Below are 26,132 nucleotides of genomic sequence, written 5' to 3'. Positions count from 1 at the left end.
CTCTCAATACCAGCTCGTCTACTACACGTTGACTAGTGCAAATAAAGGGAACTTTGTGGTAACAAGGATACCTTCGGACAAGGCTACTTTTTGGGACTTTGGGTTGCTTTTCTTATTGCATCATTTAATAATCAAGCATGGTCTTAATAACAATCCTGCTCAGATACTTATTTTAATGAAGCTGGGAACACCAGTTCTCCCAGGCTTTCAAAAGCATATAAATTACTACTGTGATGTGGAGACTTAGAAAGCACTTGGGCAAAATTAACAAAAATGAATAAATTGCTGGAGTTAAAGAATAATTACTATTTATCCTAGAGAAAAAAAAAGACGAATCCAATATTGATCATCAAGGATATGCAAGTAAATAAAGTTTCCCATCAATTGACTAATTTGACATAATACATGTGGATTCATCTTCTCTCCAACTCTACTCTTCCTGATCCTTTAATGCACCACTATCTTCCCAGGCTCCTCTCCTCCAGCCAATCACTGGATATCAGGTACCAGACAGAATGTCTAAGGTGTCCCATCAGTTGGCTAATAATAGTCTCAGAGACAAGAGGTCCAGCACACCAGGTTGACCCATTTCATGTTCACTTCCAGAGCCTCATCCTCCTCCTGCCTGCCCTTTTCCCTCTGTATCAATCATTAGTGCCCAATAGTCCACTAAGCTTTTGTCAAGTCCCTGTTTCATTCTTGGTGTTTCCAATTTGAATTCTCATGATCTCACTTGGCTTTATTCCAGGATTTGCCTCTTTGTGCCTGGTTGAAGCTGCCATTTCTCTAGTACCTCCTCTCTACCTCCCCTTGGTGCCAACACTTGCACATCCCGCAATATTCCACCAAGAAAATTTCTTATCCCCCTATAGCAATCTGGTAAGATATTTGACCTTTATAAATACATGACTACTTGTATTTGATATATTTACAGATTGACAAGTTGTAGAGAAAACTCAACTCCACATTTCAAAAGGTGAATAGCAACCTATAAACGTGATAGGAATGAGGAGCCGCCAAAATCTGTCTTCATTAAGTTTTTACACCCAGACCCACTTGTCTGTTGTGTTTGATCAGTCTCTGGAAGATACAATAGCTGAGAAATCCCCTGGAGCTGTTTCGTGGCATGCTAACATGAGCAATAGCCAGTTATCTGGAACATAATTTAGAAATCTCAGGAACTCAGATGAACTCTAGGAATTCTAAAAGAAGATTAAATGAGAAATGGGAAACACATTTTTGTTTTCACAACTAGGATTTCTTATTCTAACACCTTCTTATGTCACTAGCACAGTCTGAAGAGTGTTATCTCACCAGGAGGAAAGTGAATATGACAAAATCGATCTGCCTTCACATAACAAAATCATAAACTTAATGGCATAATTATATATTACTTTATAATATTTACATTTATGATATTGTGATAATAGCAGTTACTTTTAATGTTCTTCACAAGCTCCACATACACCAACTCATAAAGCCTGACAATATTCTCATTCAACTTATATTCGTTAGTTATCCATTTATCTGTCTTTTCCTTTGCCAATTTTTCTTTTCCTCAGTTCTCACCTCCTCCTCTGCCTATTGCCTGTACTCACTAACTCTGAACATCTCTGAAGACTTTTTCAGCCTTGGTACTATTTCCTTCTATACTCACTGGCATAAGAACTTTGGGGTGGTGGGTGACTGTGGATCTGCCCACCAATCCTCCCCATTCCCCATCTTCTGCTCATGTGGCCTATACTACCTTCTAATCATCAAGATAAATACATAATCTAGTCTCAGATAATTTTAAGACCCTGTTCCCCCAGATACAGTGCTTAATTCAACACTGAGCATGTAGCTTAAAATCATAGACTTGCACGAATAGCTCATTAATTAGACTAGGAGATGTTTCCTTGCTTTGGGGATCGTGGATCACGGACCTGAAAAGATAAGAACCAGGGATTACCAGCAGCCATTATCTCAACCACACAGAGAAAGTCTGTCTGAGGTAATAAAGTAGAGAGAATCAGAGACAAAAAATAAAGAGAGAGTGAAGGAGAAAGAGACAGACAGAAACAGAGACAGATAGATAGAGACTTGATGACCTCAGATGGGTTGTATATTAAGTGGAGAGTGAAAGAGAGAGGCATGGGGGCAGTAAAAGCAGCATAGTAAATCAGGGAATTATGTCCACAAAACTTTTCTAAGAAAAGAACTATAGAGTTGGCTATTAACACATGAAATTAATTAGCACCAAATAAATAAAAACACAACTAAGTCCTTGAGAGAGTTGTACAACTACAAGGACTATTAGCCTGAGCTAAAATAAAATTTTTTTTTTAAAAAAAAACAGTGATTGTTCTATAACCTTGGAGGCCAGTGGTTAAGTTTAGTGTGCTCCACTTCGGTGGCCCAGGTTCGGTTCCCAGGCGTGGACCTACACCACTCCTCTATTGGTGGCCATGCTGTGGCAGCAGCTCACAAACAAAAAGAGGAAGATGGGCAGTGGATATTAGCTCAGGGCAAATCTTCCTCAGCCAAAAAATGAAATCCTTGGGTGCCCAACCAACTGAAGGCAAAAAGGAGTCTGTGAAGTCTGCTTAGCCCCCAACTCTAGACACTGGAGGGCATATTCTCCGGAGTGTCTACTTTAGATGTGGAGAATTCAGATAATGCAAAGGAAGGTCATCCAGAGTGCAGACCAAATGCCAGAGTGGACAACGGACTAGGAAGCCCCTCCCAGGGAGCAGACTCAGCCTAATCAAGGAGCATTCCCCATCCTCAAGGTAAGATGCCTCACCTCATCTGCCCAGCAGGGTTTCAGATCTGCTACACACAACTCTCTGAAGGTTTCTCCTAACCTTCCCCTTTCTGTTGAGAACGGTTATTGCAATTATCTTGTCCCCGTTTCACCATTGCATACTGGGGGCAGATAACTTGTCTTTTTAATTCAGAAATGTTTAGTCAAGAGAACCCACAGCTAGGTATCCTGTCAAAACTACCTACCATACATCATCCAGAGACCCTGAACTATGAACCTGGTACTGTGACTGGATGTAACTCCTGGAATGTCTCTCTTGGAAAAGAGGTTAGTGTATTATGCCTACAGGTGATCAGGAAGGCAGATTGAAGTTGTCATTCATACTGTTCATCAAAATATTTCTGCTCTCCTCCTTCTAGGCACAGGGCTGGACTGTCCTTCCCTTACCGCTTTGAAGTCAAGCCAATAAAATGTGAGGAGACATGATGTGTATTACTTCCAGATAGAATCTTTAAGAGCCAGTGTGCAATTTGCCATATTGTCTTTTTCCTGCCTTGATGATCATGGATGCATGTGTCAATACAGAACCTCCAACAGCCTGGTACCTGAGAGACTATGATGATCAGAGGCCGCTACTGACCCATGATGGTCATGTAAAGGGAGAAAGAAATTTCTGTTGATTCAAATGACTGAGATTCTGTGATTGCATTTTATCGCAGCATAATCCAGCCTATACTGACTGATAGACCTTCTAAAAACAAATGGGAAAAACGACTTTGTTAAGAAAGGCTTTTTCTGCAAAGATTGCTATAAGGCAGATAATGATATTTTTCACATCATTGCAAAAATCCAGCTCTGTACCCAAACCAAAAGTTAGTCCCCTGGCTAGGAAGGGTAATACCTGGAAGAGGCCAAAAGAATGAGGAAACTCTGACTTCCCAACCAACCTTTCTCCAAGATGCCCCACAGGACAACCTCTGAATTACAGAGGTAACAAGGTCCTCCTTCATCAAGTGCCAATCACTGGAATGTATCATGGAGTTGTGTGACATAAACTCTGCCACACGAACCCACCTAGCATTCTCCTGGCCTTGAAGTGAAAACCAAGACAGCAGCCTTTAAACTAAGGGTTAGAGACTCCAGCAGATGCCAAAAGGGAGACCTACAAAGGCAGTGCCTGGACTCATTGAAAAAGACTTCAAAACCTGGTTAATAGCAAACTGAGTGTCCCAAAGTTGAAACCATTGGCAGTCTACCAGGGTTTTAAAGGACTTGTGCTACCAGAGAGGCTTTGAGCCTGGACTGGATCAGTTGTTCCCACATCATGATCCATAGACGGAGTCTGGGGAATTTTTACTCATCTGCAGTGAAATGAGAAAAAATAAAGGCAATGTAATTTTTTCTTTTTTTTTTTTTTCTTTTTTTGCTGAGGAAGAGTCACCCTGAGCTAACCCCATTGCCAATCTTCCCTGTTTTTTTGCTTGAGGAAGATTTGCCCTGAGCTAACATCTGTGCCAGTCTTCCTCTATTTTATATGTGGGTCGCCACCACAACATGGCCACGAATGAGTGGTGTAGATCCACACCCAGGAACCAAACCCCAGCCACTGAAGCAGAGCACACCAAACTTAACCACTAGGCCATAGGGCCAGCCCCTGTAATCATTTTTAATGAAAGTAAATGTATTCAGTTTAGAGAACTGTTCTGTTTCAACATTGTATTTTCCTTCATTTTGTGGTATTCGAATGTCCTTACATTTATGAAATGATGGTGAAAGATAATGGTAAGTAAGCCTTTTATTGCTGTTATTAATGTTTTTACTTGACAAAATTAAGTCTGGCAAACTTATGTTGTCTCCATTGTTTTTATTAAAATTCTACGTAATTATGAAACAATTATTTTTATTTGACCATCAGATCTAAAAACTTCTGAAGGACTATAAATATTTATACATGTAATATCTGATGATTATTTTTAATATAATAAAATGTAACCTGACAGAATCTTAGAGAAACCTTTTGTGCCATACTCTAGAGCTGCACTGTGCAATATGGTAGCCACAAGTGACGTGCGGCTATTGAGCACTTGAAATGTGGCTAGTCCAGATTGAGATGCGCTGCATGTGTAAAATACATACCAGATTTAAAAGACAGTAAAAAGAAAGGAATAAAATATCCCTTTAATAATTTTTATATTGACTACCTGTTGAAATGGTAATAATTTGGATATAATGAGTTAAATAAAACATATTATTAAAATCAATTTCACCTGTTTCTTTTTATTTTTTTAATGTGGCTACTAGAAAATTTTAAATTGCATGTGTGCCATGCCTTGTGTTTTTATTAGACATCCCTCTTCTAAAGTCAAAGTGTGTTCATGATTAACCATGATTAAGACTGTGTTCTTTCCGGCAATAGCTTGTGTTGGCATGCCTTTCCAGTCACACGAAGCCATAAGAGCTGACTTACATCTGTTACACAGCAGTCTCATCTCCCTGACTGAAGTCTCTGCTCTCTCTCATTTTTCGCATCACATGGTCATGAGACTAGTCTTTTTTATTAATCTCCTTTTGATTATATCAATTCATTGTTCAGAAATTAATATCAAATTTTATTTCCTCCTTTCGGATATCTAAATTAATCAACCTAATGTCTGACACCCTCCAACAACTCATTACCCTGTAGCTCTCCAAAACTGTTTCTTGTTATTTTCTGGCATAGACTCAGCCAGACCTACTGTTTGCATGTGCTTATTCTTTGCATGCACTTGTCTTTGAAGGGAAATGTTGTTTCTACTACTGTCTATCAGTCCGTGACCTTCTCTGTCTCCCACACTCATGACACAGATTTTTCTTACCTAAAAAATCTTCCATAGTTGACCCCACCTAGCTCTCTGTACCAGTTTCCTTAATGCCCTCTTGTATCTCCTTTACTAGATTATGTTCATGGCATCAATTTGCAATCACTGAGAGATTTTATAAAAATGTGTTTTAGGTAACTCATATACACGCATTCTGTCTCCATACTAATTTATAAATTACTTTGAAGTAGAGTATTACAGTCATGTGTTGCTTAACAACAGGTATACATTCTGAGAAATGCGTTGTTAGGTGTGTTTCCTTGTGATTTCCTTGCTATGTGAACATCATGGAGTGTACTTACACAAACCTAGATGGTATAGCCTAATATACACCTAAGTTGTATGGCACTAATCTTATGGGATCACCATCGATATGTGGTCCATCATGGACCACAACATCATCATGTGCTGCATGACTGTATTTCATAAAACGACAGAAATATAATGCATCTAAAAGATCAGCTATTTGTTTTACAAGTGAGGCAACTGAGGACCAGAGCATTTAAGTGACTTATCAGAGGTTACATGGCTAATCAGTGGCAAAACTGGGACTAGAACTCCCTACCTTTTACTGGTACTCCTGGAACAAGCCACTCTTACTTTTCTAATTTATTCTTTCATCCAACATGTAGAAGATGCCCCTTGCCTAAATCGGGTAGTCTCAAGTGAGCCACACAGAGGCATTAGCAGCAGACTGAGAGTGGCTAAAGGGGAGAACACTGGGATTGTTAGCATAGGGCTAAGAGCGCTAAACCTCCTGTAGGGTTGACCCCATGGAGTGAAGAACAAGCTAAATCACGCGCAAATGAGCTGGGATTAGAGGCAAGTCTCCTACTGCAGCAGAGGAGCTGAACTGCAATCTATCAACCTGAAGCAGCTGAAGCCTAACTATAATGACTGGTCATGTGCAATGGGTTTGCAAGGAAAGAAAGAAGGAAGATGGCTGCTGGAGAGCATGCAGGTTGCCAGATATGAAACAGCAAGTTTAGTTTCCAGGTCCTATCCACCAGCTCAATCAGCAGACTATATTGCTCTTTTTGTAATGTCTGTCTTGAATGAGGTAGGCTCAATCTAGATAGAATAAATCTGAAACTTGACTATCTTCAGTTACAATGGTTTGAGGGAACTAAGTAAGGCAAGATTAATAATAATGAGCTCTGCGCAGAGTTTGCACTTAACAAATGCTGTCAACTGGTATTTATTGCATAAGATGATGATAATGGTGATAACAGATAGATAGATAGTAGACAGATAGATGGAATTGAGCTTGTTAACCCTGTTCTCGTGTTCTTCATACTGTCAATTTTGCAGAAAATCACTAAATTCAATGTCCCTATTATATCCCTCAAAGGCAACACATGAATCCACATGAGACTAGTTTACCATCTAACGGTTGATGTTCTGCTAAAATGATATAATAGCTTCTGATCACTTCCATCTAGGGTGGAATTGTTAAGATTTTGTATAAATATCTTTCAACATACCTGTACCTATTAATTGCTCTGTCCCAGTTGCACATTATGCTTGATATCATTCCCCAGAAGTAATTTCATCTCAGAATTGTTTAATTAATGCTAAATCAAGACAGCTAAAATTGTCTTTTGGCATGACTTAGAGATGATGAGTATCTCAAGAGTGTTGCCTGATGGACAGCTGTCAATTAGAAATGGATCTGTAGGATGAACAATTTGACAGCGTGCGTTTTAGCCCTTGGATTGCAGTTATTCTTACTTTATGGGTTGGTTTACTGTTATCTGAATATCGCTACATCGTGAGCCTCTGACTGAGATCTTCCCAACCTCTTTCACTGGAACTTTCCCAGGTCTACAATCAAAGAAACATTTAATAAAATGGCTATTTCTACTGTTGAAAATGATGGTGGTAAATAGGTTCAGAAGTATGGACAAAAGCCCTTACGTGTCATTATCTAATTTTAAAATATGATGCTGAAAACAGAGTAGTGTATTTCAGTGGTGGTGGGGTAGAAAAGCCACAAGGTTAGAAACTTGAATCTAAATAGTGCAGAATCTGTATAACGCTTGTCTGGCTTAACTCACTAGGTTGTTTTGAGAAGTAGTTTTCAAATTGAAGCTTTTGTTATTATTCAGAGAGCCTCAATAAGGTTTTAAGAAGAGGTTCCAAGATAAGAAAGGGTGTTAACCTCTATTAGCCTGTGTCAGTAAGAAATCTAGGGTGGAACCCCCTGACGTGCTCAGCCTGGCAGAGGCAGTGACACCGCAGATTCTACAGGGCCCATAGGGCAAGTTTGTAACAGAACAATGTGGGCAGGAAGGGAAGGTTAGGAATACATGATCTGTTTGTTTTTAAAACTCTTTAACGTATGTCTTCAAACTGCAAAACAAGAAAATGAGAAAACATCTTTTAAATTTTAGGTGAGAAAAATTCTTATTTTAATTATCCGGCAAAAATCAATCCTTAAACATTATTCAGGGAAGTCTTTTGCTACAATGCAGCTTTTCTGAACCAAGAGCAAGTTTGCTCCCCAGGGGACATTTGCCAATGTCTGGAGACATTTTTAATTGTCACAACTAGGGAGTGCTATCGACATCTAGTGGGTAGAGGCCAGGAACGCTGCTAAACATCCTGCAGTGGTAAGGACAGCACCTCACAGGAAAGAATTCTCTGACCGAAAATACCAATAGCGCCTGCTGCAGTGTGTTATCGGGTTACTCTATGTTCACTGTTGGGGTTTGTCCACCAATATACTTATATGAAACTAACATTCCAGATTCACTGTCTTTGCCAAAAATAAGAAAGAAGTGGTATCCTGCAAAAACAAGTGTCTAACATTGTTCCTTCTGCTAAATATCTATTTTGGAAATCTAATATAGTCTTAGTGAAATGAGAAATTATTTTCAAGTTTTGCACTGATAATTTCAGATTAAAAGTATGTTGTGTGTATATATGGTTAAAGAGGACCTCCTGCGTACTGGCCCACTAATTGTATATGTCTGTGATATCGGCTCAGGCAAAATATTAAAAGCTAACCAAATAACATCAGGATTACTTTGAAAACCTCTGTATCAACAGCTTGCATTTTGACGGACAATTCCCAAAGCAAGTTCCTCAGCTTTATTGTTGAGAAGCTTCTTATGGGTCCCCCTTCAGATGCTGCCCTTGACATGTCCCACAGCATCCTTCCAGAAAACACTATTTCTAAAATAAATAAAAAGTCATTAACCCCTGAAAACATTTCGAGTACTATTATAAATAATAAACACTTATTGAACATTAAATGAGCGTTCAAATTCAGTTAACTGTAAGCATTTCTATCAAAAGAACCGTGTCTTTATTAAATACATCTACTGATAAATGAATAAGGACTTGTGAAGATTCCTATACCTCATTTCTTCTTTCATGGTATTAATCACTTCTACAGGAAAAAAAAAAAAAGAAAAGCAGTGTTAATATAACCTTTTAGCCACCATTTAAAAATAGACTTCTTATGTTGAAGTCAATGATACAAAGACATGTGATTTAAATAGATTCTACGTGTGGGGTGGTTAGAAGGCATTAACCTCAGAAACAAATTTCTCATGTCAAGGTGCTGCCCATTTGTTCTAGCAATAAATTATCAAGTTGCAAAATAAGAATGATACGGCCTGGTTACAAGAAAATGCATTTCCTGGACATGTTCTTTGCATTTGCAGGCTTTTTCCCCCCTGATAAAAATAATAAAAATCATATGAATAGCTGCCATTTAGTAATCACCTATTATGCGCTAGGACCTCTGCCAGACACTCAGTGTGCACTGTGCTGATCATCACAGCTACCTTGCTAGATAGATGTTTTCCTCCGGAAAGCCCAGGTTCCGCCAAGAATAAAGAACGACGCCACTCCAAAGTAACAGACCGTGGATCAAACCCAGGAAGGCTTTACTCCACAACCAATGGCATGTCGTGGTCTCCACCGTAGTAAAACTCATGAACTCAAGAAACTTTAAGGTTTGATTTTTATTCCTTTGTATTTTCTTTGAACAATAGCCTCTCGTTCAAATGCCTAAACTCAGACAGATCATAAAAGATTGCTGTAATTACACTTCTATTGTTGCCTTATAGTTAATTCCACAAGGCATTTTGTTCTATGTAGTTCTGTTCTTTTCCTCTTCCCAAGTTTTGGGGGGAAAAATATTTCTGTTTGTAATATATCTCTAGTTTAATTTCTTTCTCGTAGCGTGACTTCCATCATTCAGACATTTGTCAGGGATCATACGCACCCTCATTTGTAGACTGTCACAGGACATGGAAACGAGATGTTTACCGTCAGTGAGAAGAGCCTGTGTATCCCTGTCTGAAACTTTCCTTCGCTGCTCAGCTTTGTCTGTGTTCCTGTGGGTGTGTGTGTGCGCGCATGGTGTGTGTGTGGTGTGCGTGTGTGTGTGTGTGTGTGTGTGTAAAGAAGGATATTAAGACTTTCAGAGAAAGAGGGTGGGGAGGAGAGATTCTGAGAGGAAAGGAAGAAAGAAAAGAGGGAATGGAAAGAGAGAGGGAGAGGAAATGAGAGAGGAAGGAGGGAGGATTGCTTTATAGCTGCTAAGATTGCAGACAGAAATAGCACACAACCACCGTGAGCTGTACGCGCCTCGGAAACCAAGACCAAATTGTATTCACTTTTATTAATCAGTTGCTCAGAAAGAAGGAAATGACATCTGGTCCTGTCTTCTTCTACATCTTGATTTTTGGAGAATATTGTAAGTATGTCCGGCATTTAATTCTGTATACCTTAGTATTTTATGAAATAATCACAAGTACAAATGTGTATTACTTACATGTATGCTTTTAAGATAAAAATGTTTTTTCTGATAAAACTAATCTCTCTTCAAAATTATCCTTCTTAATACATTTCTGGTATTTATATTAAAAACTGGAATATATTGTCAGAGTCAATAGTCAAGCAAGACTAAGGTGTCATATAAACCTATGCTTCTTAACAACCAATTTGCCTAATTGATATTAACAATTAATAATTTTATAACATTTCGAAAGGAGTAGTCTGTGAGGGGATTGTGTTCAAGGAATATGCCCATTGAAATATTCTGGGGAAGTCTTTCCATTTGTCCCAGTTTCTGTGTAATTGTAACACTTCGTTGTCCTAGTCCTGTGTGATTACATATCACAGGTGTGCCTCCCCACGGAGACATGCATTCATAAAACTCCTTTTTTATTTAGCAAGGTTTCTCACTGTTCCTTGAAAGAAAAACAAGGGAAAGCACAAAGCAGTGACAAACACAGACACACAAAGAGCCCAAATGGATTTCCTACTTTTGCCATAATGACAATTTTTGCGTTCTCCATGTGTGTCGTGGTTTATCATTCAGAAAATCTGTTTTTTTAATCAAGGGACAGAGTCATTTTGCATTTAGCCCTATTTAAATTGTATTATGTAAATAGAAACAAAATGTTTATGTTCCTTAGGCAATAATGAGAAAGTCAAAGCAAATCAAGACATAAAACTTTCTGGGTACATTTAATGTCTTATGATGCTGGGAATAATTAAACTTTAAAAATTTTAGAATTCAGAAGCATGTTTACATGGCTCTGTCTCTCAAAAATTTGTAAAAGTTTGTTTACACTAAGATATTCTATTGGGGAATGTCTCAGAGTAAAATTCAGCCCTAACTCTCCCAATTCTGATGGCTTGTACTGTACCAAAGTGATTTTCTTTTCCTTTCTCTCTTTCTCTCCTTCTGACCTCTACTGTACCTCACTTTAATGGCCAAATGTGGGAAAGAGCATCAAAACCAAAAAAAAGACTCAGAATCCTGAAGAAACATTCTCGTTCCATCTCTAAACTTGATTAGTGACATTCGCATTTTATAACTAGAGGGGGAAAAGTCAAATTGCAAACCACCACCAAAAAGTGAATGTTTCTAATTATAATCCAAGGGTTTAAGCTATCAGTTTTTGACATTTGCAGCCAACAGTCACATAAATCAACAACATATTTTGCCATTTCCTACTCCATTTCAATGAATAAACCTTCCAAAATAGACACTGTAGAATGAGTAATTCAAGGGTATGCAAAAGGTGTTCAGGGCAAGTCGAGAAGCAACTTCGACTAATGTGTTACCAGTCATTTCAGGTTAGTAAAAAAGTTGCATGTTTACGTGTTCTCTTTTGTTATAAAAAATTATTTTCATGAGCAAAACCTAGATAATAATGATGATTACAATAATGTCAAAATCCTCCAACTTTTTAAATTTATCTTTTGATTTAAAAAAATTTTGATAATGCCATGTAAGTACCTGAGAGCTCAGAGTCTCACTCTTCCATGCTTTCCATTGGGGATGAGGGTTTAAACAGCTGATGCTGAGTTTGGCAAGCAAGGTTCCAGGCTATATTGGTGTCAACTGGGTGGGTGGGGTGGAGGGGCATTTGACAGGGACCCACTGAAACAGCAACTCACACCTGCGACTCACCTTTTAGTTTATCTCATCACCCAGCCCCACCTAAAAGAGGCTTTCCTATACATATAACAAAAGGAGTCAACAACTACATAAAGACAAGGTCTTAAATCTCTATAACCATCCCATGGTTGTTGTGGCTTGTTTGTTTGTTTTTAATCCACTCTCCTGTTGCCTGGGAAAGGCAATATGATATCATGGAAGACAGCTGACCTAAGGTGCTTAGCAGCACTACCGTGTACTAGCTTTATGATTTTTGACAATGACTTACCCTCTCTGAGCCTTAGTTTATAAAATGGCAATAAAATTTTTTACCCTTAGTTTGTAAAACACAAATCTTTTACCCTACCTACCACCCAGAGCCCCTATTTATTACATAAATTACCTCCTTGAATCTTCACAACTCTGCTATGTAGATACAATGAAGCACAAGAGAAAGGCAAGACCCAAGGACACTCAGCACCTCGTCGCAAGACTCAAGCTAATGAACGCCAAGATTTGAATGATCTCAAAGTCTATGCTCTTTCCCCTAGACCAGAACATTCTCTGTAGAGATAACATGTATAAAAGGGCTTTGAAAATGTAAAGCCCTTTATAGAATTAAGCAACTATTAGTCACCCTTTTAACCAAAAATACTTATTGAATGCCAGTTACTTTAATGAGCAATAGGACTAAGGGGTGACTGCACCACAGTCCCTGCTCTGAAAGGATGGAGTGGAGAAGACAGAAAGTTAATCTAAGACTACCAAACAGTGAGACAAGGGCAAAAGCTTAAGTGCACCCAGAGAGGGGACACATTAAGATTCAGAAAAGGTTTCCTATTGGCCTTGATAATTTTTCATTCCTTAAAAGTTCTCCTGTCTGTAGCCTGGTTAGCCATATTGTGCCAGCGTTACTTTCTTAGTTCTGATAGTGTACTATGGTTACATAAGATTTTACCATTAGAGGAAGCTGGGTGAAGGGTATATGGGACCTCTTTGTACTATTTTTGCAACTTCTTGTGAGCCTACAATTATTTCCAAATTAAAAGTTAAAAAACAATCCCCAGGAAGAGTTGTATCACAAGTCGCTATCAGCAAATGCTTTACTCATTACTGCAACAGTATCATTAAGCAAAAACAATCATTTTACATAATACTTTGGACAATCAGGGAACAAGTGAGGAAACAGGAAATAGAAGGGGCCCAAACAGAATGTTGATCCACTTTAGCATTTTGCCAAGGACTAGCCCAGCTGGTAAGGTCCTCACTTTTAGGTTCCAAGTGAATACTTACAAGACCACTTGGTCCTTGCCTTGGATCCTGGCACTGACATATCTTCTAGCAATTCTCTTCTCTAACCATGCAGGGGGGAAGGGAAGAGGCTTTCCCAGAACAAATCACTAATACATGAAAAACAGACCATTCATACATGAAAAAGGAGAATACTGACATATTTCCCACCTCCAAAAAATGGGAGAATAAACTTTCCAATATGCAGACTACAGAAGTATCTAATATCCCACCTTATATTTTTGAAAGTTGCTAACAATTTTGTATTGTTCTTACTATGAATTTGGAATCACACTTTTAAGTTTCACATAGAATTAAAATTGGTGTTTGGGGCCGGCCCAGTGGCGCAGAGGTTAAGTTCGCAGGTTCCGCTTCGGCTGCCCAGGGTTCACCGGTTCAGATCCCAGGTGCAGACATGGCGCCGCTTGGCAAGCGGTAGGCTTCCCACATATAAAAAGTAGAGGAAGATGGGTACAGACATGAGCTCAGGGCCAGTCTTCCTCAACAGAAAGAGGAGGATTGGTGGCAGATGTTAGCTCAGGGCTAACCTTCCTAAAAAAAAAAATCGATGTTTGCATTATCATAATCTGTATAAAGGTAAACTAATTATTATGTTTAAGAGCTAAATCATTTTACAAGCATAATTTCACACCTTAGGACAAACTTGTTAAACTGAAACATCTGGAGTTGGGTATTCTAGTTAGGTTTATTTTTATTTTTTAGTCTGAAAAAACTGTAAGCATTTATACCCTTTTGATCTCAAGCCCTATGTTTGTGGTTATGGGTGTGGTTGTTTTCATATTTACCATTTATCAAGAGCTGTCCATGGACCATGAACTGTGCTAACTGTTTTACAAACATTGTCTAATTTTATCCTTGTAACAACTCTAAGAGATATTCTCATTTTGCAAAATAGGAAACAAAAAATGAGAAATATTAAGTAGCATGAGTGGCATCCTCCTCTAGGAAGTGTTGGAAAAGAGATTTTAATCCAAGTCAGTCTCCTTGAAACGCCTATGCTAGTAAAACATGATGCAGTTCTAACACTTTCTAAAACTATAGTATCTTAGAACTAAAAGGGACCTTAACAGATCCCCTGACCTAGCCTACTGGTCTTTAGGCAAGTTAGACATATCTCCATTTCAGACATAAAGCAATAAAGAAATATTGACCAACCCAAGGTCACAAAACTGGTAAATCCAAAGAAACTTTCCATGAGCTGTAGCGAGGTCCTCCCCATCCCAGAGAAGTTCAGCAAGTCCATGCTCAGTATTTATGGATCTCCTCCTATGGGCTGGTGCCATCTGCTTTCCATACATTTCTCAGTGCACACCAACAAATGATGAATTAGGGTGCACATGTAAATAATTTGAATGTACAGAAAACTAGACTTAACCAGCATTGACCACAGGATTTTGCTTACAAAGCAGTTTTGTTTGCATCACTTGGCACAGAGCTAGATACATAGGAAGTACCGATAAACATTGACTTAATTCCTATATGAGCTTACCTCCCCCCACCTCCTGGATATATTCTCCCCTCATTAACTCCACAACCCGAGTAGCTCTATTTCCTGTCTTATATGTAGTGATCCAACACCCTCTTGTCTTCTTCACTTCTGCTCCTTCACCCATCACCCTGATCAGAACCAAAACCAAAATCACCTTCCTTCTTTGGAGATAAGCTGGGGCAAGTTGTGAATATTTCAAATGTAGATTTCTTTCTCTGTCACCACACAGATAAAGGTCAAATAGAAAAAAGGACAATATAAAGTGAGATCTCCTGTTACTTGTGTTAGAAATTGATATTTTCCTGTTAAACAGCTGTATTTCATAGTAATTTGGACATTTGATTTTTTGTTAAATAGATTCATCTTATAATTATTTTAGTATCACCTGAATTAACTAGAGTCACTTTATTTCTTAAATCTTCTATGATAATGAATATGTCTTTCTAAAATGATCACTGCTCTCAAAAAATTCTCTGAGAATTCTTTTTCGGGAAGGGGACTCTCAGGGCTTTTTCAGGAGCTGCTCCAGGCCACACGGAGCACTTGCCTCCGGTCATTGGGCCAGCTCGTCGCTGCACCTCTCTCTCCCCATCATTCTTCCTCAAATTCCCCTCCCATATCGCCCCAGGAACCCCAGTTCTTATTCTAGAATGAAGAAAAACGCAGCTCTCTCTCCTTAGCCCATGTCTCCAAATTCAATTGTAGGGCCATATTTAGTCAAGGTCTCACTTGAACCAAAATGTCACCCACGTGATTAGCTACAAAGAGGGACAGCAGATAATCTGACATATTCTTTAATAGTAAGATTAACCCTTTTTAAAGGAAGTTGAGATTTTAAATAATTTTTGTATTTTTGTTAGACGATTGAGTATGCACTTGACTGAGCAGCCATACAATTACTGAGCTAATTCATTGATGAAAACATGTAGTTATGCTATTGTCTCCTAATACTCTGTTCTCTTGATTCTCGCCTAATTCATTTAAAGAAAAATAATGCAAAGATTTCTTTCTGCCTCCAGCACTCTGAGTCGCGAGTGAATTGCCATCTAGTTTGACATTTCTCTTTTATGTCTCTCAAGTACTTTTTTCATTTAAGTTTCATAAAATTAGACTTTTTTGAGTTTGAAGGAATCTTAAAGCTTATAGAGTACAATGTCCTCACTTCTTACACAGGAAGAAAACGATGCCACAAAGCAGTGTTCCCTTTTGTTCTCGGTTCTATTGTTCTTTAATCGCTTTAAAAGTGGGCCTCCAAATTTTGTACATAGGAAAAGAAGGGCAGGAAATATCAGAAGGGTAAAACATCACCTTCAAATGGAAAACAAACTAGACTGGGGTTATTAAAATAAGTTTATTATCCACCCAAATTCTAGCCTCAAAGATTAAGACTTTGCCAATACATTAAGCAAGGATAATTGTTTTTCACATAACTGCCTGGTAGATAAACATTTTAAATCCTTCTCACAACCAAGGAGAGAATGGCCAGGGGAAAGAAGGGTTCTGATTACACCTCCCCAGGTCCCTGCTGGCAGTCAGGTCCAAAAGCAACGAAAGGGGCTTTTAAAATTCTCCGAGTAGATTAACATCCAGTGGATGTTTTCACCATCTACATTCCCTCTCCAGTCCGTGCTCCTCTGCTATTCCCCAGACAGCTAAAGTGTTTTTAAAGATACAGCCTTTCCATCACACGCAGATAATGAATCTGGCCCTCGGGGCCATCATCCTTCTATGGAAGGGAGCCTTTATGTGCTGCAGGTTGAAACATGAGACTGAGCGTTGCTTTACAGGTGTGCAGGGAAGCTCCAGTGGAAGAAACTTTGCCAACTTCTCAGGAGTAATTTGTGGACCATCAGAATTTCCCTGACACTTCTAGTTTCCAGACAGATGCTTTCTTTTCTGTGCTTAGCCCCATATACTTTGGGCACCAAATACCTATGTGTTTAACCTCTCCCGTAATCCCTTCCTCCCCCCAGAAAAGAATACCATGTTTTCTGTCTTTCTGCCTGTGCTGAGGCTGCTGCCAGAGAGGAGGGACAGTTGAGACTTTGTTCCTCTTGTGTAGAGTCACCTTAAATTTGCTCTTTCATCCCTCTCCCCACCTCAGCACACATACCATTTCCTGAGGTGGAATAACATGTTTTCCAATTTTGTGGGGATTGAAAGGACACTTAGAGGAGCAATGCAATGCATCTTCACTGTTGTGTAAAACTACCCAAAAGTGTTAACAATTTATGATTTGGTAGCAAATAAGTCCCACACTGGTGGTAAACTATCCATTACCATGCCAGTCTGATTCCCTATTTATCTTGCGGGATGAGACTGTCTTTGCATGTGGGTTCCAGATACTGAGATGAAGTGGGTACATGAAAATTCAGCGAGTCTTCCTGGCCACTTTCCCAGCTCCTTCAAGCTTTCATCCCGCTATGTGCTCAGTTTCTCCTCCTTTTCATCTCTCCCACATAGAGTTTGTTTAGGGCCAAGTGGAATCTCCTTTCCTGGCCTCCGAGTAGCCCAGATATTGATTTCCAACCCTAATCAACCAGTTCCTCTTTCTCCCCTGGCACTGATGTCTCCTTTTTTATCTTGACTGTTCTCTCTATTCCTTAGCCTCACCATGCCTCCTGACAAATACAAAGAGAAACTCTCCTCTCTTGGTCCCAAATCTTACAACCAGAGTTCTTATTTCTACCTACCACTTCTCCCTAATATTCCCTCCTCAAGAGTTAGGACTTTCTTAGAATATAGTTGCCAATGAAACATACTTTATGCAGGTTGAAAACACATACCCAGGGCCACCCCAGTGGCGCAGCAGTTAAGTGTGCACGTTCCGCTTCAGCAGTGCATGGTTTGTCAGTTCAGATCCTGGGTGGGGACCGCTGCACAGCTAGTCAAGCCATGCTGTGGTAGGCAGCCCACATATAAAGTAGAGGAAGATGGCCACCGATGTTAGCTCAGGGCCAGTCTTCCTCAGCCAAAAAGAGGAGGATTGGTGGCGGATGTTAGCTCAGGGCTAATCTTCCTGAAAAAAAATACCCATTTTGCAGTTACCTGCATTCATGGACATTTTGGCTAATTTTTGCATCATTTAGTAAGATGATTGCAATACCTGATCCTCAGAGTGCAAGGAAGTTATGACCCCGCAGGTTTCTGTAGTTGTGGCCACTTTACAGATAAATCTTACGTTATAGATTAGAAATTGAAATGTTCTAGAATAAAATATGCAAATGGACATGAATTGACAAATTTTGAACAAAACTTATAAATGTAAGTGCCTGGATCTACTGAGAGAAATCAGATAAGCTACCCCCATAAAGCTTTTTGGGAGCTTTTATCCAGCCCTCATATTGCGAGTATAAATTAATGAAAACAACTAATGGAGTCCTCAGGTGCCTCAGACCCTGGCTTTGGAGATAGCACAGCATTCACACTGCCTTAACGTTCACTCACAAAACCTCTGCCCCTTGTCTTTCTTTTTCATCCTCTTCTCTCCTCCTCCCTCTCTCACCCCAGCCTTTGGATATTTTAACAGGTTTTTCCCAGAGCGGGCTAGGAGTGTTTGACTCATTTTCAATAGTCTAGAAGATTAGCCATTTTTATTTTCCAAGTTGTGGCTGATTTCTTGGAAATTGCAAAAATGCCTCATGGTTTATAAATGTTTCTACTTTCTCACACATTTCAAACTTAGACAAGACGTCATCAGTCACGCTTTCTGTTAAGCTCTCTTAACCTCCATGTAACCTCCCTCTTTGTGTTCGGATCAAGGGAGGTGGCTCTTTTGGCTAAGTTAAATGTAGATTTGTATTTCTGCCTTTCTGATTGCAGTCTTTGCCCCTGATCTTGTGAGCTTACAGCACAATTTATGATCCCTGGAAAGCGGGATTGTTTTTGTTTGTTGAAATTCAAGAACTTTTCTCGGGAACTGAGCATTCATCCCCAGTGTTGACCTGAAAGGATGTGGTAAATAATTTGTCCATGAAATTCATTTTAATGGGAAAAATCTGTACAAATCTTTCTGTAGTGCTGGCGGCTCGTTGGCATCTTTTTTCAAAGTTTCTATGCCAGCATATGTAGCAAATTCAATATTCTTCTCATAGTCCATTAGAGCCATTACTCAGAAGGAGCTGTGCAAAAGAAATTAAATAGACTTATTCTTTTTCCTCTAGGAGTTCACAGTCTAAGATAGATAGATATGAATAGACACAGGCTAGAATTATTAAATGAAAATGTGAACGGATAGGTCACGGCCAAGCATTTTATCATGATTATATCCCCTCAACGTTTTGCCTATGGTATAGCTATAATGAATGCCTGCACAGATAAATGAAGAAGGAATGAATGAATGCGGTACTGATCAAGAAGAACGGAACTTAATAAGGCAATGTATTATGGAGGAATCAAAGAAAGAATGGTGCTAAACGGTGCTGAATAAAAATAAATAGTGTTCACAGACAGAGAGTAGGCCTTCAGAGATAGAAGAAGAATTCAGTGAAATCACTCAGCAGTCTAAATATAGCTGCAGGCTGAGGAAGGAACTAAGGCATATGTGTGTTGGTGATGATGTTGGTGTAACCCTTATAAAGCCATTATACGCAATCCAGTCCCAGAATGTGTTCACAGGTAAAGGAACTCATCTAGAACAAGGGTATTCATAATCATTCATGCCACTCAAAAGATTTCATATAACGGAATAGTCCATTCTGCATGATCTACACAAGTCTCATTAAAGTTCCCTGCCCTCTCCTCTTCTCTATCGCTCTTCAATCCCCAAGACTCTGACTCTTTCATCCAGAAGAGTTCTCTCTCTTTGATCTCAAGCAGCATGGCCTCTTTATTTACCTCTTGTTTCTCCCATAACTCAGCCCTCACTCCTTTTGCGCTCTTGACACAACACCCTCCTCTGCTGCTCAGTCTTCTTGGGCACAAAGTTTTTTTCTATTCTGACTAATTTTTTCAAGGAGAATTCACCTCTCGGGTGTTGTCCTTTTTTTCCCCTCAGAAAGCACAGGTGAGGGAGGGATTCAGAGAAGAAGGTTAAGAAGGCAATGCCAGCATTCTCTGTCAAGAAATTTGAGAGTGGAAGGAAATGTTGTAAACTATTGCACACGCACACACACACTTTAATATTTTTGTCCCATCGTTAAGTATATCAAAACAAGGTACAGTATATAAAATAGAAATTTTCATATTTTTAGGCCACAAATCTCATGTTAAAAGATAAACTGAGGCATATTAAAAATTTTTAGAGTTGAGCAAAAATGCATTTGAACTGGGCAATGCTAAACCACGAGTGGTTGTGGGTGGGGTAGGGTGTGACATATAGAGAAAGTGCAAAAGCAAAGAAAGGAAATTATTTGGCTACAGCTTAAAGCCTGGTTGACTGTTTGTGATTAATTGTCATTAGCATTTTGATTTTGTAACCTTGAGGCATTTACAGGCTTAGATTTTTGTCTGATTATGTAACTCATCATGGCATTAGAGCCACCTCAGTCTAATGGCCACCTTGTTTAACTTAACACTCAGATGTGCAAAAACGAAATTTTATGTTTCCACGACTAAACTCAGAGCTCATGACTTGCATAAAATGATAACACATTTAAATTTGCTAATTCAAAGTAGCTTGGTTTAAAAATCAGGCACTTCTTTAAAATGCAATCTTAATCACTTAAGGATTCTTACTTGCTCCACCTTCTGCCCAACAGCATCTAGGTTCATTGGCAGCTTCTGAAACATCAAAGTGGAGGGGCAGATAGAGAGATGAACATCTACCGTAACTCTGTCAGCTTCCCATGAGGTTTAGCTCATTCCGGTGGGTGTTTAACTCATTCCAGCACCTACCAAAGCGTGCAAATACTTCCATATTCTCCTGCACCCAGGGCCAGATAAGCCGTAAATTTCTCCCCCAAACAACAATGCCACTCTACATTGCCTGCTCAGAGCCAGCCTTCTCTGGAGAGCAGAGGAAACCCTCCTCACCTGGGAGCCAAGATGGATTTGGAGCTGACTCAGACCCTGTCTCTACCTCACCCCTCGACCATAGCTATCTGGCCCCCCACATCAGGTAAGCCACGTGGCTTCTGCTAGAGACTTGCCCTTTCCTAGGGCTACATATTAGGATTTGAGACGAGAATTAACTCTGCTTCCGCAACCTCCCAAACTCTCTTGGTGATTCTGCTTCCTCCATTCCCCTTAGGAGTTTTAGATTCCAAAGAGAATGTTTCATTCTCATTTATCTCTCACCAAGTTCAGGAAAACCGCTGTGAGAGCATCACATGTGCTTACCCCTCTCTACAGGTTGTGGAAAGACTCGGTGCTCTGTGTCCTTCCATATTTGCTCTTGCTATTCAAAGCCAAGACGATGGAACTCAAAACAAAAAGAAAAAATGTTCTCTCTCTCAAGCGTCTGGCTTTTGCAGTTGAAAGCCATGACTTTTAAGCTTTGGGACTCAGGCAAGAATCTGAATATTCTAGAAAAGTTTTTTTGTGCTCTACCCTCCCTGGGTAATAAAGCACAGTCAAACGGCCTAGTTATAGTGGTGAAAGGGTAAAAAAGGGATAACTAGGAAGGAAGTATATTTGGATATGCAATCCACCTTCAATATCTGCACGTTCCAAATCTGCAGAGTCAACCAACTGCGGATTGTGTAATACTGTGTTTAGGATTCGCAGTTTGTTAAGTCAGAGGATACAAAGGGCCAACAAAGGGACTTGAGCATCTGTAGATTTTGGTGTCCACGGCGGGTCCTGGAACCAACTGAGGGAGGACTGTATCATAAAATCATGAAGCATTTGGTGAGCAGGAATTATGAACTCAAAGACTCAGTAATTTGAAATAATAATTATAATGAAGTACCTTAGTCAAATAATAACTTGAGAATTTCCAGAATGCTTAACATCAAATATTCAGCCGTATTCCCCAAGAGTGTTAAGTGGACATGAGTGAATACACATGTTTACCCTCACTTTCAAGAAACTTCAAAAAGAAAATCAGAATTTTCAAAACTTACAAAATGGTGGATAGTGTTATTCACTTTATCGAAGGAGTATCTTCATTCAGGAGTTTCTTTTAAGTCACACAAAAATGTGCCCAACCTCTTTGGATTCCAACTCAAATATCATAACACAACGTCCTACACTCTTTCCAGCACCATTTCCTCCCACTCTTCTATTTCTAATTCCCAAATTGGTTGCTCTTATTTCACTTCCACCTCCCTCTTGTGTAATTTTATTTTTACTTTCTTTTCCTTACCTTTTACTATATGCTTTCTTTTCCTGTTGTTCCTATCAACACTAATCACAATATTGTATACGAAAACACCAAAATATAAAAGCATTATTCAAATTGCAAAAAAAATCGCAAATCATTGTGTTTATCTGTCAAATTTCTTCCACAAATTTTTTCTAATGGAATGTCTAAAACAATAGAGTCTGTAACGAATATTAGGAAGGAGCAAAGAGTAGTCTGACGTGGTGCTCTCATCCTACTTAGAACCTGCAGATCACAAACACTCTTCTCTAATTAGTCCCCAGGAACCTACCCTATTTTTAAATTCATTCTGGAGAAATTGTTGCAAATTTTTAATATATATTATAATGTGCTTTATTTTGTGTTCTTAGATACACACAACATGCTAGGTCAAAGTAACCATATTCTGAATGTTAACATGAATTAGTTAGAGTGCTAAAGTTGTAATTAGACTCAGTTATGTCACTGAAGTTCTGGTTAGATGATAAATACTTGAAAGTGCTGTCTAATTAAATCCTCACCCGGACCTGGAACACTCATGTGTTCTCACTCTCCTGATAAGGACTGTCTCAGAGAGATTTAAGAATCTGCCAAAATCACAGCCTTCTAAATGCTTAATCCAGGACTTGAACTAAAGTTCATCTGACACCCAAGTCTGAGTTCTTTCCACTCACCATACCAACACCAAAGTCATGATGCCTCATTATAAGTATTATCTCTCATTTTATAGGGCAAATATTCTTATTTCCATTTACAGATGAGCAAACTACCCAAGCAAGTTGAACTCAATTCAGATCTACCACTCTTGCTTCCCAGGGAAAGAAGAGAAGGCACCGCAGGAACAGGGAGCATGTGGGCAAAGCCACAGAAACAGGAGAGGGCCTGGCGGGTTTAGGAAATGATAAGACATTCAGCGTGGTTTAAGAGTAGGACTGAAAGAAATGCTTGAAGAGGAAGAGAAGATCATTGGAACCAGATCATGAAGTCTTTGTAAGCCACACTCAAGAATGTCCTTCAGACGACAGAAAATAAGTAATCGGAATGGCGGTTTCTCACAGAATGACATAAAGAGATTTATTTCTTAGGAAGTAACTCTGGAAACTTACCAAAAATGGAGTAGAGAGTGAGGAACTGAAAGCGAGGCCTAAAGAAGGAATGACCATTGCACCCGAGTCCCTGCAGAGGCAGAGATTCTGACCAAGTCAGCTGCTGCTCTTTACATTGTTTTCCTAGGACCTTAATACATTTCTAATATATTTTCTCCCTGACTTGTACTTATGAAGTACACAAAATATGTGTGGAAGACAATACAAAGCTTTTGTTTAATACCCTGAATATAATCAGACTGGCTTTTTTGACATTACACTGCACAAATATCCAACTGTTATCTCCACTTATTCTAAAAGAGTCTTTTGATCTACTCTGTGCCTGTACTTTCCAGGCTTCCTATTTCTCTTATGTTGTTTTCTAACTCATTCTTTCTTTAACTGTGTAAAGCTTTCTGATCCGATTTGCAAACAGGCAAAAGATTAAACATAAAACATTGTTCATGAAGGCGCATACTATAGCGAACAATAGGTGGACAAAGTGTTTATAGACACGGTCATTTGAATCAAATGAAAGGTCCTGACTATCTAGGAGTACAATCTGTACTCCTTAATCAATGAGTAACTTGGCAACACAAGGCTCTTACTAAGAAAACGTCAAAATTGAGAGATTTTACTCAGCAACTGTAAACTGCAACAACTTTTCACAACAGTGGAAAAACAGCACATATATAAATAATTTAAAATAATGTGTTCATAGGGCCAACGCATAATATCTACAAGAATATAACTTTACTCTCTCTGTTTTAATACGTTTACATTTTAATCAGTAACGTGACCCATGATCAGTTTTATGCACAGTGTACATTCATTACTCTATTTCTTGGAGCTCCTTTATGAAGGGCACAATAAGAGTAAAATGAAATGGTCTGAAAATTTAAGGTGCATCTCTGAAAATACATCAGCACATTTTTAGTCTCCCTAAAAATTGCAGAACTGTGTTCATGCTATCTAAAAAAATAGCTTGCCCAGGGCCAAGCCAGTGGAGTAGTGGCTACACACTGCTCATCAAGCCATGCTGTGGCAGGCGGCCCACATATAAAATAGAGGAAGATGGGCACGGACGTTAGCTGAGGGCCAATCTTCCTCAGCAAAAAGAGGGTTGGTGATGGGTGTTAGCTCAGGGTTAATCCTCCTCAGAAATTTTTTTAAATTTTTAAAATAAATAAATAAAACAGCTTGCCCAGAACATCTTTAAAATAAGAATACATTATATTATTTTTGCAGGTAATTATTAACTCAAGTATTGAACTAAAAGAGATACATGATTGAAAATGGGCTCTTTTAGAAAATACTGTATACATTCTAATGTATTGGCTAATGGCTTCCAACATGATTAGAAATGTTATAACTACAGTCACAAAAAAACTAAAAAATAGGTTCAGTACATTTATGAAAAGACAAGTGATTCCCCTACAGCTGGACTAAGTTATGTTCTTCCACTGGATGAATTACTTTCTAGTGTAAATTAAATGCACATTTGGAAACTGTGTGAACTCTTTAAAAATAGTGCAGTCAGAAAGTCATATACATTCTGGAGTTGCAATATTGGTGTACTAAATAGGGGTTACACTGGTGGGCTGAAAGAATTCTGTACGTATAGAATGCCCAAAGTTTTCCCAAAAAGGCAAATTTCATGCCAATTTGTCAATTTATGGAAACCTCGCTAATCTAGGGAAATAGGCTTTTATTCACTTGACTAATACAGATGTATATTCTAGATTCTAAATCTAAAATCCAACCTCTTTTTAGGATTTTTTACTATCATTTGATGACAAAATACAGCTATGGTAAATACAGTATTATTCCCCCACTAGCATTACTGAAGAGCTGGTCTTAATTTCAAACAGTTCCTTTTTTTATCTCTTTTTTCCCTTAATTTTCTCTTCCTCTCATCCTTTCCTCCCCTTGCCCCCAAAAAACCACTGAATCACCTTAGTCTAGTTGTTCTGTAGACAAAATTTGCGGTCTCTGGAGTTGCTATGAGTCTGATAAAGGGCTTCTGTCCTTTCAGGAAACAAAGACTCGGTGGCTGACTACACTGGGATCAGGCCTAGGATGCCTTTGGGGGATATTTATAGAAATTTTGGCCCCTAACTAGCTGAAGCCAGAGTCTGGAGAGAAGAGCCCCATGCCATAGCCAATAATGAGATCTTCACAGCACCACCACATAAAAATCCTATTTTAAATGTTCCAACACATGGACAATTATTCATTCTCCATTTCCTTCAACTGATATTTTCTTTGGTTCCTATGCCTAGCACCAGTGCAGCCTACACCAATCAGAAATCAATGGTGGACAAAACAAGACAGATCCCTCACCTACAGCAATTTACATCCTGGTGGAGGTATTCAAATAACAATAAAAGTAAACTAATAAATAAAATGTCTCTGATAGTAATAAGTGTTGTGAAGAAGAAAAAAAAGAACGATGTAATAAGATAGTAACTAGAAAAGAATGTGGAGGGACTTTAGAGTGATCCCAGTCTCTCTCAGGGAGGACTCTCAGCTCTCCCTATGCTGAGACCTGAATAATGAGGAACAGCCCTCCATGACCCGGGGGAAGAAACATGCAGGCATTCAGGTGGATGAAACAGCTAACTCAAAGACCCTAAAGTAGGACCAAACTCAGCTCATCCAGAGGATGGTCAGTGTGGCTCCAATTAAGTGAGGCAGGAAATGTGGAAAGAAACCAAGTCAGTGAACAGGAGCAGCTCGTTCATGTGAGGTCAAAAGGTAAGGGTAAAAAGTTTGGATTTTATTCTAAGAACAAGAGAATGAAGATAGAAAATTTCAGAGGACATTTTCATGATCTAATTTATTTTTGAAAGATCTCTCTGGCTGCTGTTTGGAAAACAATTTGAAGAGGCAAGTGTGGAAGCAGGAAGTCTAAGTGAGAGACAATTGCAGCTAAGAAATGACAGTGGCCGACTTGGGGAAAGAAGCAGTGATGAGAAGTTGACACACTCAGGA

The 26,132-nt window shown here is 39.1% G+C and overlaps 1 protein-coding gene and 1 long non-coding RNA gene across 12 annotated transcripts in view; one reads left to right on the top strand and one right to left on the bottom strand.

Annotated features, from left to right (window-relative positions):
- Positions 1 to 23,426, bottom strand: part of LOC139081777 (uncharacterized) — a 38,432-nt gene extending 15,006 nt beyond the window's left edge. Inside the window, exon 1 of one of the 3 annotated variants that reach the window (XR_011537070.1) lies at positions 23,160 to 23,426. This is a non-coding gene — a long non-coding RNA (uncharacterized lncRNA). The remainder of the gene's footprint in view (positions 1 to 23,159) is intronic. The other 2 variants (XR_011537072.1, XR_011537071.1) reach the window with 2 other exon arrangements.
- The window catches only part of RXFP1 (relaxin family peptide receptor 1), a 109,431-nt gene continuing 93,060 nt past the window's right edge, over positions 9,762 to 26,132 (top strand). The window contains exons 1-2 of one of the 9 annotated variants that reach the window (XM_070608794.1): positions 9,762 to 10,315; positions 20,684 to 20,868. In XM_070608794.1, the coding sequence (XP_070464895.1) occupies positions 20,796 to 20,868 (73 nt within the window). In that variant the 5' untranslated portion in view covers positions 9,762 to 10,315; positions 20,684 to 20,795. Of the gene's footprint in view, positions 10,316 to 20,376; positions 20,869 to 26,132 lie in introns of those variants that run through there. The other 8 variants (XM_070608796.1, XM_070608795.1, XM_070608799.1 and 5 more) reach the window with 8 other exon arrangements.

This window comes from Equus przewalskii, chromosome 2 (assembly GCF_037783145.1).
Source record: "Equus przewalskii isolate Varuska chromosome 2, EquPr2, whole genome shotgun sequence".
In the NCBI taxonomy this organism is placed as follows: domain Eukaryota; kingdom Metazoa; phylum Chordata; class Mammalia; order Perissodactyla; family Equidae; genus Equus; species Equus przewalskii.
The sequence above is the reverse complement of the archived record's forward strand: the minus strand, read 5'-3'. Positions and strand labels throughout refer to the sequence as shown.